The 20,034-nt window shown below is 50.8% G+C and overlaps 1 protein-coding gene and 1 non-coding gene across 2 annotated transcripts; both read left to right on the forward strand.

The window, feature by feature from the left end:
- Positions 1–11,871: 11,871 nt before the first annotated feature.
- On the forward strand, positions 11,872–14,645 carry LOC126534802 (uncharacterized). Its single transcript, XM_050182038.2, has one exon. It carries the CDS (start codon positions 12,961–12,963, stop codon positions 14,236–14,238), a length of 1,278 nt encoding a protein of 425 aa, XP_050037995.2. The 5' UTR covers positions 11,872–12,960; the 3' UTR covers positions 14,239–14,645.
- LOC126534995 (U2 spliceosomal RNA) lies at positions 14,398–14,590 on the forward strand. Its single transcript, XR_007600447.1, has one exon. It is a non-coding gene; the product is annotated as a U2 spliceosomal RNA (small nuclear RNA).
- Positions 14,646–20,034: the final 5,389 nt, after the last annotated feature.

Genomic DNA, 20,034 nt, shown 5'->3' on the forward strand with positions numbered 1-20,034 from the left:
CCCGCCTGCTTCTGCGCACGTCACCCTCCTATTTGTTATTCCGGTTTCGGTTCCCCCCTCTCTCTTCCTTTTCTTTCTTTATATATAAATATTTTTTGAAACACCCTCACCAACAGATTCCGAAGTCAATATGCCTTTTTCGGCGCCTCAACCCAGGGTATCGCCATTTCTGGATGCCGCCTTAACGACACCTACGTTCAGCGACTGGGGCAATGCCCCTTGAAAGACCATGCCGCTGCCTTTGTCACCCCATACATTGCACCGCAGAGTCCTCGTCGCCATCTTAACTACTACAATATTACTCGACGTATTGCTGCTACTCAAGTCACTCTTTCAACTCATGTCCTTTTTTTGTCTTTTGTATTACTCGCGCACTCACCGCATGACCGGCTCTTCTAATGCCACAAGAACATGCCGCCAACGACACCCCTGAATGCCTCCCCAACGCCCTCCCATGCCCCCGTCTTTATTTTTTTTTCTTTCTTGTTCATTCTATCTTTTATTTTTTCGTCTTGGTGTCGCCCCGGATTTTTTTTCTCTTCTTTTCTTTTTTTTCTTTTCTCCCCGCGTTCCAACTCTCCTGCTCTTGTCCCCTCGTCTTGGGAACGAAGCTCACAGACGTCGGACGACAGCGCTCATTACCTCTGAAGTCTCTCCCTTTAAAACCAGCCGCCAGCGACAACACCCACACGCGACGTCACTGCACTAACCCTTTAAAGCTAACATGCCGAGGATGACGAGGCCGCCTTTGACGAAGGCAGGTCCTCCTATCGAAACGTTGGCCAGCCTTTCTGAGGCACCTTATACCTGTTTACAAACTTTATACCATAGTTGGCGTAAGAGACGACAACCCAACCTCTGCAACGAAGCTCACGGTAGTTCCCCTCGAGTTAGCTCAACCTACTTGGGGGAACTCATCAGACCTGGACTCCCGGGAAACCCAGCCCAGCAGTCGCATCCACCGCAACGAGATCGCCTTGCCAGCGTTCTTCGGGAAAGCCCTGCCGTCGACTCCACGCTTTACGGACTTGCTGCAGCTGCCCGGCCATGCGTATGCCATCATTTGCTTTCTTTTGAACTTTGTTTAGTTGACCACCGTTAAGCGCGTTTTGTGTAGCGTTAATTTCTATATTGACTGTTAACTGTTCGATGTATTTCTTTTATATTCATCATTGATCTAGATTAAGTGCATGCGTGTTAGTGCTCTTGTGTTTTTTGTGTTTCTTTTAATATTTGTGTCATTGTCAGTCGATAAATATTTTTTTCCCGTCTTTCTCCCAACTCTCACTCCTTCGCTGTGTTCGCTTGAGTACAGAACGACCAACCGGCGGCTTCGCGGCGACTCATGAACTAGAATTATGTTATTTGCAACAGGCGATTTTTAAAAATTCCATAAAACTTAAACATGATCACCCCGTATATATATATATATATATATATATATATATATATATAACCGCCAGTGCCGACGGTTGACGGGTCAACGAAGCTCCCTTCGAGGTGACCGCATATCCCGCGGCAACGGCAACGACCGTGAAGGCCCCAGGCTTTCCAGTTCGCTGCAAGACGACCATCACGGAGAGCCCACTAATTGATGCAGGCCGTCATCGCCGAGGGTTTCCGTGGGAACAGCGTCGACTTCAGGGGCTACGCATGCGAGGGCGATCACGTCGCATCATAGGAGGCGGAACGGGAGGTGCGATATTGCGTAACTTCAAGGTGAGCTCGACGACCAAATTTACAACACCGCAACAAAACCACACGTGGCAAAACAAAGCACACTAATTTGAAGTATCGCGTTTGTCGTGTATTATGAATGGCTGTATGGGGAGACAAGAGAAGACGGAAGGAAATGAATCCCAACTGATAAAAAAAAAAAAGAGGAGGCATATGTAAACTTAATCTCATAAGCTTATCGTGTTCACTCCAAGCATTTGATATACACTTGTATGTCAGTAGAACATTTTACGGTGTGGCGATTAACGTGGCTTTGCTGTGGAGCTACAGAGTTTCAAGCTTGCCGCTGCAAATCTTGAAATTTTGACTTTTAAAAAAAATTCTGCTTAACCACCTAACCGAGCGCTGTGAAGGTCCGGAGATAAGACTTCTTGTGACCGCCAATGAATTAAATGTCTTTCTCTTTTGAGTGGGACAAATTTCGGTCGAGTTGGTTGATTGCAGCTGTGATGGCGATAATGGGCTCGTTGGTATTTGATGGCATTATATTTGGAGCAAATTTTCTCTTCCTTCTTACTCTCGTAGCACAGAGTGCTCTCCAAGCTGGCGTAACCAGCTTACTTGGTAGAGAAACTTTTCTTCGGCTGCCGTCGTTTCTCCTCTTCCATCAGAGATGGGACGCCATAGACGTTTGCATTTAGAGAAAAGACTTTATGTACACAATATTTACATCGACAGCTATTTACAGTGGGTATGACGTATCAACTCGACATAGCCGATAGTGCATAACACCGTTCGTACGTCAAGACCCCTTGGTTACACTGGGACCGGCGCCTTAACTCGGCAGAGCCGAAAGTGCAGAGCACCTTTCCTGCGCCCGGAACCCCCGTGAGAGGTCGGGAGCCAGGTTTTAACCCTTCAGTTGCTCCTCCCGAATCCCCTCACGGCAAATCACGACACCCCAATGACCTCATTGGGTCAACAGGGCTGTCACTCATTGGACAATCTCACTCTCACCCTCTCCCTGCGTTCCTCGGAATATTCAGAGAGATAGAGGGAGAGAAAGGAACCACCAGACAACAAATAAACAAATAACATCCCAAACATCCTGCTCGGCGACATGTACGGGAAAGTCTCCCGACACTTTGAAGAACACTTACGGGGAACGAACATCTGCGTCGCCCCGTCCTAGCACCTTAATTAAAACCATCGCGCACTGCGTGCCGCAAAGGGCACCCCTGCCGAAGCGCACCCACCGATTCACCATGCCGTCCGGCGGGCCCATAAAACTGTAAGTGCAGAGATGGATTGTGTCTCCGGTGCCAGCCTGCCTTTCAAGAGACCGCGCATCGGGTCACCGATCCCTCTGGCCTTTGTACCCCAGGCATGCCCATTGACGCCCTAATGACGCTTTGCCCGTGGTCCGTCCCAGGCAGGGCGCCTCCGTCCGCGCTTCCAGGCCAAAGGGCCCCCAACGTCGCACCCTTTCCTACGTTTCAAGACCGCACGCGCGACAGGGTAAGATGTCCCGAGGTGTCGGCGCAAGCTATCTGCCGCCAAAGGGTGCCTCCCGACTCATTACCGAAGCGCCCGGCTGGTTTTACTCTCGGCGAAGCCCGAAAACGGCGACCTCCCACAATTCTAGGGCGAAATTACCTCTCAGCCTCCATGCCGTTTGTCAACATCCTTTACATTTGGTATAGTGCATTATATAATTGATAAATCGAAAGGAGACAGACAGATAGATAGATAGATAGATAGATAGATAGATAGATAGATAGATAGATAGATAGATAGATAGATAGATAGATAGATAGATAGATAGATAGATAGATAGATAGATAATCGCTCTGCCTGCGTACTTGGTCCTTGTAGAAAGCGCAGCCCTCTAGCTTGTCCACGAATGCGGCATACGACAGGTATACAACGCTGGTATCGACTTCTCGCGACGCGGAGTTAAACGAGAGGGCACGCAGAAGCTAATACGGCAAGCGTTCCATCCTATTCCGCGTACTTAAACGCTAGTGCGTTGACAGCGACGTAATTGTTAACTTACAACCCTATTTCATTTTGTTCCTTCGACGAGAGTGACCGCTCACGCCGCACAAAAATGATTCAAACGCGCTTTATGGACTCTAATTTCAGACATCCAGAGGCGTCTGAGAAATGGGCGCAAGCCATGCCCAGTATATATACAAAACACATGCGTTGTGCTCCCTGTGTGGATTTTTCTTCGCACACGACGGTACGGCAGCAACTAACTACATCGCACTCGCGATGCTGGTGGAGAAGGGACCACCGACTTCCTAGCTGGTCTAAACGCTCATTTGCGACGTTACAAGGTGTTTCTTACATTTTTGTTCGCGATTTACAAACTTGTATCGACGTCTCGTTCACCCCCCCCCCCCCCCCCCCTTCTTCCTTCTTTTTTCCTGCGGTAGTACTGCACACGTTTGCACGTATATGTGTACAGCATAACCTCGAACAAAACCCGGTGTCCGTGACCTTTCCAAAGTTTGACAATATTGACCTGAAGCCACGTTCAACCGCCAGGTAAAGCCTTAAATGAAGAAAAAACACTGAGACATCTGTATATGAAGCGAGTTCTCGTAATTAAATTTGAATTATTTGTTCATTTATTCTAAGCCTGTCTTCCTGCAGCAAGCGAGCGCGACCTGGCGAAGTCGCACGGTTCTCGTTCATGACGCCTATCTGGCATTGTGCACCACTGTGCAGCGAAGGTGTGTGGGGAAGTCCGCCTGCGGCTGTATCCCATGAGAGCTGTACGATTCTACGGTCGGCTAAACCCCCTGAATAAAGAAGTAACGACTTCCTCAGAACTTTGCCGCTTTCCCTCTCGCCTGCCCGAGTCGGCCCTCCTACTGATCGCAGCGCCGTGGTCACGTGCTAGCGCGCGCTTTTTTGGTCCGTAGCAGACGCCGGCGCCATGTTTCGGCGGGCAGCGTTTCGCTAGCGCTGGCGCCGTTTACGTATTGCGGCGTTGCCTAGCCTACGTTGTGCTTATGGGTGCAACAACCGAGGAGGCTAAAGGGAAAATACTTTTCGTTATTCCATCCGCGAGAAGCAACGCGGCTCGTCGAAAGATATGGCTGCACAGGATCGGCCGGGCAAACTTTGAAAATGAGCGCGACCTGCGCCTTTGTGAGGAAAGTGGCCGTTCATCAGAAGTCATTTTTTTCGGACGATTTGGTGAGAAGCGCGAGCGTCTGCAGCTTTTTTTTTTTTTTTTTTTTTTGCACTGTATAACGTTCGGCACGGTTGTACTTGTAAACGTTCACTCGCTGCTACGAAAGCCGGGCTTTATGCAGTGGCGTAGCAACAGGGGGGGCCGGGGGGCCGTGGGCCCCGGGTGCAAGGGGCCAGCGGGGGGGGGGGGGGGGGGGGGGAGGTGTCATATACGCCTGAAGACACCTCTCTTTCCGCCGGCTTGACTGGGCGCCAATTGCAAAGAATGCTCCGGCATCCAGTAGCCCGAGCTCATGCACCCGATGCGTAGCGCCGTAGAATTGTCGGCTGCAGCTCTATCAACACCCCACGAAATAATTGCACGAATGTGCGGGCTAAAAAATTTTAATTCGCGAAATGGCCGCTAAACTACTCGCCTTAGCGCAACGTTTCATGTGGGGTGCGCTCGTGCTGTGCGTTCATGCTGGGAGCAGGAGTCGCTAAACATACAGTGAGGCGTTGTAAGGCGTTGGGGCTCTTGGGTCCCTCTTCCGTTCAGAACGCGCAGCGAAGACGAACAAAGACAGCAGCAAGAGGGCGTTCAACCAGCGCGCCCGGCGCTCGCGTTTACGGCGAAGCGTTCGTTGAGGGCGACATTGCATAAGTGGGGCCGTCAAAAGTCGCGAATGGGATTCCCTGGATAGCCTTCAGACTCGGTTCGGCCAAAGGGTTTGGCGGCGTATGACTCGACAGGTTGCGGGCCCGCCGCGATGTCCGGCTCGCTTTTACTTCCCCTCTCCCGCTCGCTCCGAGAAGCCGCTGCGAAACCTGCCGTTATGTTTGACGCTTTCCTTCTTACCCTCGAAAGTTTCAGAAAACTGTTGTTGTGTGACTTCATGTCACAAGTACAGTGTCTGTATCAGCTGCACAGAATTTTATAAACAAAAAAGGTGAATTTTGTAAGGATATTTCCCGATCGAGATTCTATGAAGTTATGTCTTTTTGTGATTACTAGGAACTCGGTAGCGCGAAAAATATGGCAGATAAGTAATAACCATATCCTTAATAATCCCGTAATTAGTACTTATAGAGAAAGCACTTCAATTCGAGAATTGAGGACTCAAAGTCATATTATTAACTCAACAAAAATTTCTTAAACAAAATCGTTCTGGGGGCTACAACCTACAGTACTTTGGCACTGCGGACGGCGCCCAGTATATGGCAGCAGCGAAAGAAATATGAAATAGTGGACCAGTGACGTTAATCCCTTAATCCTCTCCATTGCGAGTGCAGACCAACAGTAGTGCAAGCTTACCCTGGCACGGGCTTCACCGCGGCCTTTTCTTTCTTTCTTTATGGTGACGCCAAGAATCGACGCGAAGCGTGCTCTATTCTGATCCCAATCTTGCGGTGGTACCGCAGCTCGGATAATCACGTTTGTCCGTATAGCAGCAAATGAAAACAAGGCTTTATTGATCAGAATGAAGAGAACTCGTAATTGTCATAGCATTGGTGCCCGCGCAGCGGGGAGGCAGGTAGCGTTTTCTAATATGGTGGGGAGATCAGCGTCACTGACAAACAATTTAATTTTCGTTTTCGTTCGGGGCTGCCCACATACAAAATACTGCTTGCCATATTACCTACGACGATTTTTGTGAAGTTGTTGTTGAGCAAGATATGAATGTCGGGCTTCAATTTTGCAAAAGCAATATTGCCGCTAAAATTGGTAATTAAAGCTTTATTATAAAGATATTTTTGTTACTTGTGACGTGGGTCATATTTTCCACGATGCCGCATTTGTATTGGCTGCCAAGCCTTACAGTCTGAGAAGATGTGCACATGGGCTTATCACACATTATCAGTGCAGCACTCTGTTATTTGGCGCAGGAAAAACAGCGTGTATACTTGCTGCATTCGCGATCTCTGGGAAAGAAAGCGAAGGAGAGGGGGACCCGGGGAACGTGCGCGGTATCCAAGGTGCCTGTATGCTGGAGCTGAAACCCGAAAATTGTCGATGTCCTCGCGTTCCTCGACTACATCAGGAGGGGGGGGGGGGGGGTGACAGAAGACCTATGGGCCCCGGGTGCCAGACGACCTAGCTACGCCACTGGCTTTATGTTGTCTGAGCCTCGCCGTTCACGCTTCTGGTTCGGCAGGCTAGATTATGATGATGCGCACATTGCTTGATCACACTCGTTTCGTTGTAGATGAAACCACTGATAGGCTTAGACACGAAAGTTGCGCTTCATATGTTAGTTGGAGCAGCCGTTCAGTGACGCATATTGCGTACTGAAGTGGCGCGAATCGCTAGACGTACTTCTTTTTTTTTTTTTTTTTTTTTTAGTTGGACTCCGCTGACGAGCTCGAGACTAAATCGGCGGTTCTCATCGTTTGAGAACCGCTGTTCATGCTACTCGCGGTGCAGGTCTACCTTTTTATGTAGCGCGCATTGGTGCATGTATTTGTATTTGCGGGGTTGTTACCAAAGTCGGCAGTTAGTGTGCCTAGGCACCGTAACGGCAGCTATATCCAGTGTGCACCATATCTGCACACACAATACATCAGGACGCAAACATCCGCTAAGCACAGCCGAAATTACATTGGGTTCAGAAATGTCGTGCAAACCTAAGCTGGTTGAAACATTTTTAACGCGGGTAGGTCGGGTAAAATCAACCTCTAACGAAGGTGTGCGCAATGACCCAGACCATTTTCAACGTTCGACGCTGATAAAATTGTTATGGCCAGGCACACGGTGGGCTGACATATCAACAGTTCTTATTTTGGAAATAATTTGTGAAATGTCACGGTGTATATTTTCTTCTGTGCCTTGTATCATTTCTCAAAAGTTGTGTTATACCAAAGCGTAGCTTATTCTTCTTAGGATAACTTCACCGAAGATTGAAAGCCAAATCCTTCGGAATTATGGCATCCAGAAATGAAGGCCTGATGCATTACCAAGCCTTCTTGTAGTACGAGCAAACGCGCCTTAGAAAGATCGTGGAAGTAGTACACCACCACCTTCGCCACCACCACCTTCGCCACCACCCCCTTCTAGAGCCTAGACCCCACGCCCGTTTTATAAAAAAGTAAAAGGTACATATCCACGTACAAAGCGTGTGTTATTCCAATTTCTCTTTGCGGCGTTGAAGCCCAAATGAAGCTGATCAAAAGACGCCGTTCGAGGGAAAAAAGAAAAAAAAAACACTCCGTTAGCCCGCTTGAGCACACCACCTCCGCCGTTGGCGCCGCAATCGAAGTGATTGCAGTGGAAGGAGCTTCGATGAAGCAGTGCAACGTGGATACCGGCAGTTATTGGAGTCACTCGTTTATGAACCTCCCCTGTTATAAGCGCAACAACCAAACCCTTCAGACGCGTAGTGCACTGCCCGCCAAAGGGGGCGAACGTTGGGAGCGTCTGCTAGCTGTACCCGGCTGAGGTGGCGCCACCGTCGGCGCCCGGGAGGAGCCGAGAGAAGGGGCGCCGGCACAGGAGGGAGAGAGATATGCCGTTACTAATTGATTATTTAGGGTCTTTACGGTCGGCATCAATGGAGCGCCCTCATAGTACAAGCCCAGTCGCTTTATTTCGCGTAAGGATTACAAGGAATGTTAGGAACGAAATAGTGCACTGCGCTCGCGGTCGATGAAAGGAGTCATTCAGGGTCGCTGGCGGAATCCAGGGCCCGCCACAGTAATTAAGTTCACTGTGCAGCTATGCGACACAGGGAAGGTGCTCAGGGCACACGGAAGAAAAACAAACAAACAATATTAATAAGTTATTTATTTTTCCTCACTTGCTTCCCATCACAGAGAGCGTTGCAGAGCGGCGAATTCCGAGGTTACAACGCAGTCTGCGAGATGGCAGCACCAGCAATCCAACCTAATCCGCATACCTTTGCCGCATTTGCTTGCACAACGTCGCTGTTTTGAAACATTGCATGACAAAAATCAAATGATTACGAAAAGATTAACGTATAGAAGCGTGAAATCTTGTCATTTGTTCTCCTCGAGCTTCCGTTCAGTCCGACTTTGTAGAACTGCGGTCGGTATGTTTAAAGAGGAAGTGTTACGGAGATTTAAGCTCGTCGTTGCAAAATTAAGGACTCCACAATGTCGAATGTTACCGTTCTGCGACCGTCCACCACTGAAATAGTACTTTCACTCTTAAGCTCGGTTCAGACGCACTATGAGAATTCGTCACTTATTCTTAAAACGGAAGTCCGCGTTGCGAGCGTGAGTCGGTCGCACGGCTTCGGCACTCACCCAAAATCCCATACACAGAACCGCGGCGGCGTGCTCATTCCTCTGCAAGCGATGTGGTTGAAAAATAAGGCTTCTCAGAGTCTAATAAACTCCACATGGTTGTTCGAATGAGCTACTACACGTACACACACACACACGTGAGCCGCGATCGATGAGCAACGCAAATGAAACGCCGCACGGCTTCGGCGCTCGCCTCGAAGCAACTTGGCCTCATTGTAGCTTAACGCAAACGTTTACGATCAAACGATAGGTGCGAGAAAGAAAGAACTATATAAAAAAGAATTTCCTGGCGTTTGGCGCAGTGGGCGGCGTTGTTATTGCCACGAGTTGTATCACTCCAATCGGAGATTCACTAGAGATGTCGCACGGATTCACGTCGCTCGCTTGCCTCGTAAGGAGTTTATTTTCTTGCCTGCCACCGTAGTCCTCGGCGATAACGTCTGCAACCATTCGAGACAGACTCTGCTGGATATGATAAATATCCCCGATAAAGTTAACTACACGAACTTATCGCGTTGACGGCCGACGCGCACAGGGAAAGTCATGAACGGGGAAGCCATGGGAGAAGCCATGTTGAATGTGACGTCGTCGCTTGTTGCGATCAATGATGTTTTTAGACGATTTTGTGGACTTGGATATGTCAGGTATTTGTCGATAAAATTATTATTTGGAAGAAAATAAAGCGCTTGCACTTTGGCCTCTCTGTATGGAAGTTGACACTATCGACCGTTATTCTGCCCGACATCCACGCGAGGTCGAGAGTATCTCTGAGTGCATTTTGTTGAATCTAGTGTCTCTTATTCCAATTTAATAATAAATTAGGCAATACTGCACCATTTTAAACTAAAAGAACCACGGTATAACTCTCTCTGCAGTCGTCAAAGTGAGCGCATGAGATGTTTTGCCGCAAACTGTGCGTTGCACTGGCATAGGCTGTTGCGACCACTAGGATTTATGTTTTGGTTTTAAACGGTGTGTTCAGACCTCGGTCCACTGCTGGTTATCGCTTCTCGGCCTTTTGGCTAAGATCGCTTCTCGGCCTTTTGGCTAAGATCAAAGTGTAGTGCATGCAGCTGGCTTGCCCGGCCTTGCCTACACTTATCTTTGTAGAGGCGCCCGGACACCTGCCCGGTTATTGCAGTGTCTTTCCCCTGACCCGGCCCTATCTTTCTAGGCCCACGGCTCCCTGCTGCACTGCCTCCAGGACAGCCCACCCTGCTGCCACCTGGTGGCCCCTGGACGACCCACACCGGCCCTGCTTCCTGGTCCTGCCGCTGCCTGGCGCTGCCTGCTGCCTATCGGAGACTCCTGCCCTGCTCGGCCTGACCACTGCCTGGAACCCGGTGCTGCTACCTGCGGGGTGCCTGTTGGTCCTGCCATCTTGACTGGCACTGTGCTGGGGCACAACCGGCTGGCCCCCGCCTTCGCCATCGTCAATCATGGGCCTGGCCTCCTAGCTGCCACTCCTAGTGGCCCCCTAGCCTCCGGACCTGGCCTCCTTTAAGGAGAGCCGCCGGGTCCGGAAGGCACGGCCATCCAATGGATCCTGGGGGCCACGGCCGCATGGCCCATGACCACAACGAAGACGATGGCGACCCCAACACCACTGGGCGGGAACGCCAGCCGGCACGTGAGGATGGCACCCTCACGGTGTTCTTCCCCGTGCCCCACACGGTCCGGTGCTGCGAGGAGGGCTGCAGAGCTGCCTACGCCGCGGCCAAATGGACAGCGCGGCGGCAGTCCCTCCAGCGGCACCTCGAAGTCGAGCACGGTGCCAGAATCCGGCGCACCATCAACGTGTGCAGCATCTGCGGCGAGACACTGGGGCTGAGACCAGCCTCCCACGCCTGCCTGGCTGCAGCCGACTCGACCGCCCCCCCTGCTGCCCTGCCACACCAATGTGGCAGTTGCTCAATGTCCTTCCCCACAAGGAGGGGCTTGAGCAACCACGAACAGTGGCACAGGAGGGAGGCGGCACTAGCAGCCAGGCGTGATCTCGCCGCGGGTGCTGCCTCTGGTGCGTCGGAGCAGGACAACGACGGCACCCCCCCAACAGAGCAGGACAGCACCGAGGGTCCCGCTGAGGACCCTCCAGAAACACCAGCAGTGGCCACCGAGCAGGCCGCCGACCAGGAGCCGTCTCCTGTGGCGCCTCGAGGAACACCCGGACAAAGCAGCGATGGCGAGATGGCCGAGGCACCCTCTCAGCGGACGCCAACCCAACCAGGGCGGACCGCGGCCTCGGCCACTCCTTCTCCAACACCATCGCTGCTGTCCAACCGAGGCAGCCCGGGAGCACCAGCCTCCGAGGCTCACGAGCCGGCGGCCATGCAGGAGCTCTCCCCAGGCAGGGCAGAGTCGCAGGACCAAGACGGAAGCACCCAGGACTTCGGGACCCAGGAAGAACATGCTGGTACCACGCGGCCAGAGGGCAGTGCATGGGGCTTAGAAGACGAGACGGCAGAGCTGCGGGCATTGAGCCGGTTGCCTGAGTCTGCTGGGGAGTGGGCACGGTTTGAAGACATCCTCGACCGTGCCATTGCAGCCGCAACCAAACATCTGCGGCTGCCAGTCGGGGACTCGCGCCAATCACGGAGGCGCGAGGTGAACCCCGACAACCCCCAGCAGATCCAAACACTTTACCGAAGGAACCGGCGCCGGGCAGTGCGGCTAATCACTGAAGGCCCGTCGCAGCTCTGTCCGATCGACCCCCATGCACTAAAAGATCACTACTCGAACCTCTGGTCACCAACAACCGTGGATACCAGCATCCTGCGGTCAAGGCTTCCGGCCACCGAAGAACTGGACTTGTGCCCCTTTTCACCAGAAGAAGTCGCAGCCAAGCTCCGTAAATGCGAGAGTACAGCTCCAGGGGAGGACCGCCTCACGTACCACCACTGGAGGCAGGTGGACCCTGAGGGCAGGTTCCTTGCGGCGGTATACAACGTATGCCTCCAATACCGCCGCACACCCCTCAGCTGGAAGTCGACGAGGACAATCCTGATTCACAAGAAGGGCGACCGCGAGGACCCCACAAACTGGCGACCCATTGCCCTTGGTCGAACGATCGCCAAACTGTATGCCGGGTGTCTCACCACCCGGCTGCAGAGGTGGTTGGGCGACCATGCGGTACTGTCCAGGTGTCAGAAGGGCTTCCTGCCGCACGATGGGGTGTTTGAACACAACTTCGTGCTGCAGGGACGCCTGGATGATGCCAGGACAGGAGGTGGGGAGCTGTGCGTGGGGTTCCTCGATTTTGCCAACGCCTTCGGCTCGGTCGCCCATCAGGCCCTCGTCGACGCTGTCCGCGGCGCCGGCGCGGGGGAGGCCTTTGCTACCATCGTTGAAGACCTCTACCGCGCCAACACCACCTGCGTCGTGGCAGCAGCTGGCATTACGGAGCCAATCACCATCGGAGCCGGGCTGAGACAGGGCTGTCCTCTGAGCGGCCTGCTTTTCAACCTGGTGGTGGACCCGGTCATCCGTGCAGTACAGGGAGGCGATAGGCAGCACAACATCCTTGCCTACGCCGATGATCTGACGCTGCTGGCCGCGGATCCCACCACCCTGCAGAGCCGCTTGGACCGTGTGGCTGCCCTGTCGGCCCGGCTTGGGCTGCGACTGAACGCCGCCAAGTGCCGATCTCTACACCTGTCTGGTCGCCATCCCGTGGGTACACGGCCCACCTCCTTCACCGTGGGTGGCGACCCGATTCCGGCGCTTGGCGACTTCGAGGGGCACAAGTTCCTGGGCCGTCCAGTGGGGTTCAGGGTGCTACCGGACGAGACGACGGTCGACGAGGCCATCCACCTGGGCAGAAAGCTGCTCTCCTCCATGCTCGCCCCATGGCAAAGGCTGGATGCCATAAAAACATTCTTGTATCCAGCCTTGAACTTTGCCATGCGGGTGGGCCTTGCCAGCAAAGGAGAGTGGCAACGCTTAGACGAGGAGCTCCGCCCGCTCATCAAGAAGACCCTGTACGTGCCAGCCAGAGCCTCCAATGAATACTTGTACGGAGGCTCTCAGGCTGGCAGTGCAGGGATCCCACTTGCAGCGGAGCTCAGCGACATCTGCCGGGTGGACGGGGCCTTCAAGCTACTGACGTCGACCGACGTGGAGGTCCGGGAGCGTGCAGCAGGGGACCTAGAGGGCGTCGTGTCAAGGCGGCTCAGACGACCCGCAAACACCGAGGACATGGAGGCCTACCTCTCAGGCGAGACGGAGGGCGACTTCCGACAAACGTCCACACAGGTCCAGTCTGTGTGGACGGAGGCCCGGAAAGCCTCCCGTCGCCTCTCCGTCGCCTGGGAGCTCTTGGAGCATGGGGCCCGCGTCAACTGCGGAGAGGCCTCTGTGTCAGCGAGGAACCGCCACAAGCTGGTCAAGACCATCCGGGCGCTCCTCTCCACCGAAAGGGACAGAGCTCTGCATGACAAACCGAACCAGGGCAAGGCGATGGTGTGTGTAGCGGCCGACCCGGCAAATTCCCACTTCATGAGGTCCGGCCGCTACACCCGCTTCACCGACTGGCGTTTCGTGCATCGAGCCCGGCTAAACCTCCTCCCCCTCAATGCCACAAGACTCTGGGCACCCGCAGCCGACAAAAGATGCAGGCGCTGCGGGTATGGGGAGGAGACACTGCCGCATGTACTATGCCATTGCATGCGGCAGAGCCGGGCCATGACGGAGCGTCATAACACCATCGTCGCCAGAATAAAAAAGGCTGCCTTGGGGAGGTTTACTGTCATCGCAGAGAACCAGGTCGTGGGCACCACATCACTCAAGCCCGACCTGGTACTGGCCCGTGGAGAGGAGGCACTGATCCTGGACGTCTGCTGCCCTTTCGAGAACAGGCTGCAGGCGTTCCAGGACGCCCGGAAGGCTAAGGAGGAGAAGTACGCCCCTGTACAGCGTCATCTCCTCCGGCGGTTCCAACGCGTGACGGTGGACGCGGTCGTCGTCGGCTGCCTTGGCACCTGGGATCAGGGGAACGATCGTGTGATGCGCAGGCTGTGCAGTAGGCAATACCTACGGACACTCAAACGCCTGTGCATCAGCGACACGATCAGCGCCTCTACAAAGATTTTTAGAGCCCACATAGGCACCTTTTAATGATCTTACTGTTTTTAGAGAAGCGCTTTTTGCCACTTTTATACACGTTTACAGTTTTAGCCTTTTATTACTAACACCACTAACTAACGGTTTTTTAGTCATTTGTTTGCGTTTTTAGATTATACACCTTTTATCCGTTTTTTTCCTTGGTTTCGTAACATATTTTTGATGTATTTGTAACTAGCATAAATAAAAAACTCTGTTCTTATCAGCTTAATATCTGATACGGGTCCTATTTGGACCCAAGATATTAAACTTATTTTTGGAATGGGGCGGAGTGCTTGAAGCTTGCTTCACCTCCGCCACGGGTTGGCCCGGTATTGCACTGCCTCCGGGAATCGGCCCACTCACCCCCACGGGGGTGGGAAAACCTATAAAATCTAAGATCAGAATTAGTGGCATTGTGCGCCTCTGAAAGCGTCACAAAAGCGACGCGCTGTCTTCTATTTGCCCCCAGGCAATATCTGAAAAGCTCAGCCACTAGTCGTTCAAGCTATGCGGGAAAGCCACCTCAAGTTCAGGAGATGCGGTGAGCGCGTGAGTCAGACGGCGGCAGCTACAGGTGCTCGAGGGGCGGTGTCTTGAATCGCGTCGTCCGCTACGGCGGTGCGCGGATTTCATAGTTACTGCGTGAAATGAGCCGGTATTCCTTACTAAGCGTTGTGCGGCGCCCACTGATACATACGCCTCAAAGGGAAGTTCATCGCTGAAAGGCGCAGGCCAATCATAGACGATGTACTGATTCCATACGTTCTTGACGGCCCGTACCCGGAAGGCGACTATATATTCCAACCCGATAGGTCGCCGATACACACTGCTCGTGGTGTGCAAGTGGCCGCCCCAATCCCTGGGCGTCAATATAATTAAAAATATCTGGGGCTCGTTGAAAGAAAATATCGCTGGCGCACCATCCTCTCTATCAGTCGCCCGAGGATGGTCTTTGCAAAAGTCCAGCATTGTCAGTGAGTGAGACGTGCTACAAATGAACACATCACTGACCAAAGCATAACTGCGAGTAGGCCTAGTTGGAACAGATTCATTTAAAAAAAACTTTTTGTGCACAAACAAACAAGGACGAAGAAAATAAGTAACACAAGAACCTTTGTTTTCTTCCTTTCTCAAGGCGATATATTGAATGGTAACAAAATTTTCACGATGCCCTATTAGTGGCAACAATTTCACATTTAGGGAGAATGTACAATTCGTTACGTGCAGCACATTTTGTTTTGCAGGTTAATTGTGTGTTTTGAAAACATACGGAATAGCCATTTTCTTCCCTACTATTTTTATGCATCATACGGCTGAGATGTAGTTGGCTTTCCAGGTTCCCTGGGTGAATAAAACAAAACGCATTGTTTATATTTGCTTGAATTAGGAAGCATTTTATCGGTTGTCTGTGTATTCGAGGTCACGCAACTTTTCATTGTCACGTGCTTCCAATCTGAATGACGGTTCAACTGGGAGCGGGAGCGTTCTCTTTTGTGACCGGCCTTCATATGTTGCATATCAGGCCGTTCTCTCGCGCGGGCTGCTCTGGTGTGGGCTGTTCGTAGATATACTCCGGAAAATACGACAAAGGATTGTGGATACCGCATCAGAACGAATCGCAGGCTCTCCACGCTGTGTAGATACTTCCTGGCCTTCAATGATATGCACATAATGCCTCAGTATGTACTTTGCATCAAAGTGCAGCTCACAAATGGAGTCAGTAGCTTCCAAAGGACCGATCGGTGCGGTGAAGATTGACCTTCCGCACGCGCGCCTCTCATCTTTAGGGACTCCGAAGAGCGAGAGCTTGGCCTGACCTTTCAATCTACTGTATACTGTTTTGCAACCCACTACACAACAGTAGTTCTTTCACCGAGGTGTGCTCATCCTGTCATTCTTCGAACACCCTGCCAAGTCGCCGAGTTACGAGACAAACTATAGACATATGCGAGGGCCGTCTGCGCGCGTGAACATCGTGCAGACGGCATCGTTTCACGAAAGCGAGGAACCTCAATTCATGGCAAAGAAGTAATTTTATTGTATTCTTTTTCTTTCGCACATACTAGGAACGAAAAATTGGCGAGAAGTTTGCTGATTTACAGGCTGTCCCAAAACGGGCTGTTTATATTGAATGACAGCTAGGAACTTGTTCAGCAGAACCGATTAGCACCCGTGCGTTAGTTCTCTCCGGAACTGGTGCCCTTCTGCGCAACAGCTACGATTCTCCAGCAGCACAATCATTCGGAATAAGAGTCCTCACTTGCATCGGCCCCTCACCTTCGAGATTTCAAAAGTGATGTTATTCTTTACATTCGAACGCAAACGCCTATACAATAATTTTTAATAGTGAATACTGAAGTTGAATACGATCGAAATAGCAAATACCATTCGATTACACAATATGTTTCCAATTCATTTCGCCTGCTGGCACGTTGAAGGAGATCGCCAGACAAGCCACGGAGATTCCATTGGCAAATACTTCCCGGTCTCCCCGATTCAGTCTGAGTATTTAGGCAATATATTTTGCATAACACTGTTGTTCATATTAACGTCCAATAATTGCCTTGACTCCTTTTCTCGGAAAATCGATTGGTTCACGTAGGGATGGTGCTGCAGAAACACGCTTGTTCCGGTCAGGTGTTCTCACCTTTTCAATCAGTGCCGTTAGAATACTTGATAATTGTTCTCTTACATACAAGTCGTGGATATATATGTCTATGTACCCTTAGATTTACCTAGAATGCATTAGATGCATTCGTCATCCACATCTCTTCGCGCCACGATCGAGTTAATAAACCTGGTTTATTTCACTATAATGTTTTTTTCCTTGATCATTGCCCCTGATCGATATTCCACCAACAAGAAGCACGCGTAAGATGACACGATATCAATAAAATTTTCTTACGTAGCTTCATGTTGTAGATAGGTGGCTTCTGTGGCAAAAACAACGTTTTCCTTTTAGAAAACTGCGTTAAAAATAGCAGTTTACCTGGTTAAAACTACAATTAATACCGGCCGACAAGAGTCGTGGGCACACCGAAGCAAGTAAAATCATACACAAATTTACTGTACCGATTTTTTGCGAGAGAAACGGGGCTTTCGCCAGCGTCCGCGCGACGATTGCGTGCGCGCTAGCAGACGACACATTTGACAACGAAAGCAAAACTGAAGACGACATGTTGTATAACCCATGCCTCAAATATGTATACGTAGCAAAAAGGTGTCAATATAAATTTTCAGTAGAAATACAGAAATACTATAAGAGCGTACGCGCGCAATCGGTCTAAGCGCCCGCAATAAAATTACGTTGAATATGCCGCAAAGTGCGTCTCCGCCCCAATTCAGTTCGCTTGCAGCGTCCTCGCAGAATTTTTTGCACACGCGGCGCCTCAGCGAGAGAGCGCCGTTCGTTCGACTAAACCATAACCTCGTACACTCAGAATGCGACACTCATGAGAAAAACACCTGCCGCCATGCGCAAATCTCGGGGGCCATGCCGAGCCTCAGCTACTTATCATCTTCTACTACAGATGGGGCTAGTTGTCCGATCAGTCTACGAGTCCGGCGTTAGGCGTCTCCAGCCTTCTCGGGCAGTACCAGGCAGCGGCCGGCGAAGTCGAATACATCATGTCGGAGACACTGTATAACATCGCTAAAATTTTACTGTGTGCTTTCAACGCGACGCGCAGAAGCGTGGCAATCAGTTGTTGCCGTAGAGCAAGCGCTGAAGTGCGCTCCGAGCGCGCGCTTTGGTGTTTGTCGAAGGCGCAAACTCAACACACTCGTATTGGTGAAACCGAACTATGGATGCAGACAGTAGACAGTTTTAGTTTAACGTTAGCGTAATAGCGGGCTTCAGGGAAATCGCGTTACCGTTCCGCTGACGAACTTTGCAGAGAGCGAGTTTTGGTATAGCGTGATAGCGTAGTTTACGTGCTGGACGCTATCCCATTACGCTTTGAAGTTCGCATACGTAGTGCACATAACTGATTTTATCTGTTTATGTCTGGAAAGTGTGAGAGGCGGCGCAATGGAACAGGAGCGCGTTATATTTGTACTTTCCATGTCCGGCGATTTGCGTCGAATAGAGCAAGTACAAGCTGCCTACCATAGCCTCCGCGGTACGCAGCTTGTACTACATAGTAACTGAGTAACTACTTAAGAGGAAGAAACGAAATCACGAAAGAACAATTTATGATAACTCAAAGGGAGGCTCATTATTTCTCGAAGCGAGATCAGGAATCACTGAGCACGGAGCATCAGGAAGCCTTAGAACACGCACCTATAAAGCAGGATATAAAAAGGAAGAACAAGCATGTGCTTGCTGCGGTAAAGCTAGGGATACGATGGAGCATGTTTTATTAGAATGTGAAGATAATCTGCCCATAGGTCGATTTAGGCACCACTGGCCTCCTTTGAAGCCTTTGGGTTCAGCAGAGCAGGGGGAAAGTAAACATGTCTGCCAAAGATTAGTAAAGACGATTGGAAGATTGGTGGAAGAAAAGTAGGGAAACGACAAAAAAAAAAAAAAAAAAAAAGAAACTGAGACGCACAAAAACAGAGTTCACAATAGGGGGTCAGAAAATTCGGTTATGGGAATTCATCGAGTTTTCTTTTCTGTTTTTTTCTGTTTAACCTAGGTAGGACATTAGACAGTATAATAGCAAGAGCTTGGTGGCGCAACCCACTGCCCCGTTCCAAAGGGGACGCTCATAACATCCATCCATCCATGTTTAGAACGTTTCTTTTGTTAGGCTTGGACGCGTTCGAAACGAGAAGCGATCTCGAAAACTCCTCCGACCCGCGGAGGATGTGAAGCAAGCTTTACGTACTTCCCATACGCGGGCCGATCCCGAAGATATTGGAACACGGGGCCGACCCGCGGCGGAGGCGCAGTTCGCCATTAAGGGGTCCATATTGACAGCTTCGCTGGTCATCCTTCTTCCCACAGTGGAAGGGCACTGAATTTTTTGTTTACTCCTCGAGACGTCCACGGATGTTTGAAACAACTAAAATAAGACGATACGTACAGTCTGATATTAAACGGTTCGTCCGGATTCCTAAATTATAGTTTTAGAGTTCCAATAGCTAATAAATATTGGTTCGATTACTAAGCTGGCGTTCCCCTACTATGAAGAATTTGAAAGGTTGAAACAGGAGCTCTAATTTATAAAACGCTTCGGTTACAGCCAAAGTCATGCCGCTGTCACATCGGCACTTTCGATCTTCGATAGAGCCTCGATCGGGCTCAGACTTTCGACAGCGATCAAAAATGATCGCTACTGCACAGTCCAGGGATCGCTATCGTGCTGTTCGGGCTCTAACGCTTACAATATAACCGAGTAAGTCCAAAGCAAATTATAAACGTGCCTAATAGATAGTAAAGGTAGTTGTAGAAAAGGTATTTCAGAAAAATATTTTCATTCGTTATTTTAGGTAAAAGAAGTGCCACGTCCTCAGATTCTGATCGTACATGTATGGCGTTGACGATTCGGACAGATTTGCAAAATTATACGTAAATAAAAATTCAGAGCCATTGCACTCTGTGAATGACCAGCGAAGCAGGTTAGCGCCCGACACGTAGGTGACACAGAATACTGAACAAAGGAACAACATATTTATTGTCCTAATCTGGGGTCATAGTGGCGATGAAGGTACGCGCAGACATTCGCGTATCGCCCCTGCTATTAAATCTGTCCGTCATGTCAGGCAATAGATGGCTCACACCCCTTTAAGCAATGGCTCATACCCCCGTAAACGACGACATAGAAGAAATTCTACGCTGGAATGTTGAGCGGCAACGGAGCC

The sequence above is a fragment of the Dermacentor andersoni genome, chromosome 7 (assembly GCF_023375885.2).
Source record: "Dermacentor andersoni chromosome 7, qqDerAnde1_hic_scaffold, whole genome shotgun sequence".
Taxonomy (NCBI): domain Eukaryota; kingdom Metazoa; phylum Arthropoda; class Arachnida; order Ixodida; family Ixodidae; genus Dermacentor; species Dermacentor andersoni.

Bases quoted from the DNA above. Each gene is read 5' to 3' on its own strand.
- LOC126534802 (XM_050182038.2), top strand. From the start codon at position 12,961: ATGCTCGCCCCATGGCAAAGGCTGGATGCCATAAAAACATTCTTGTAT.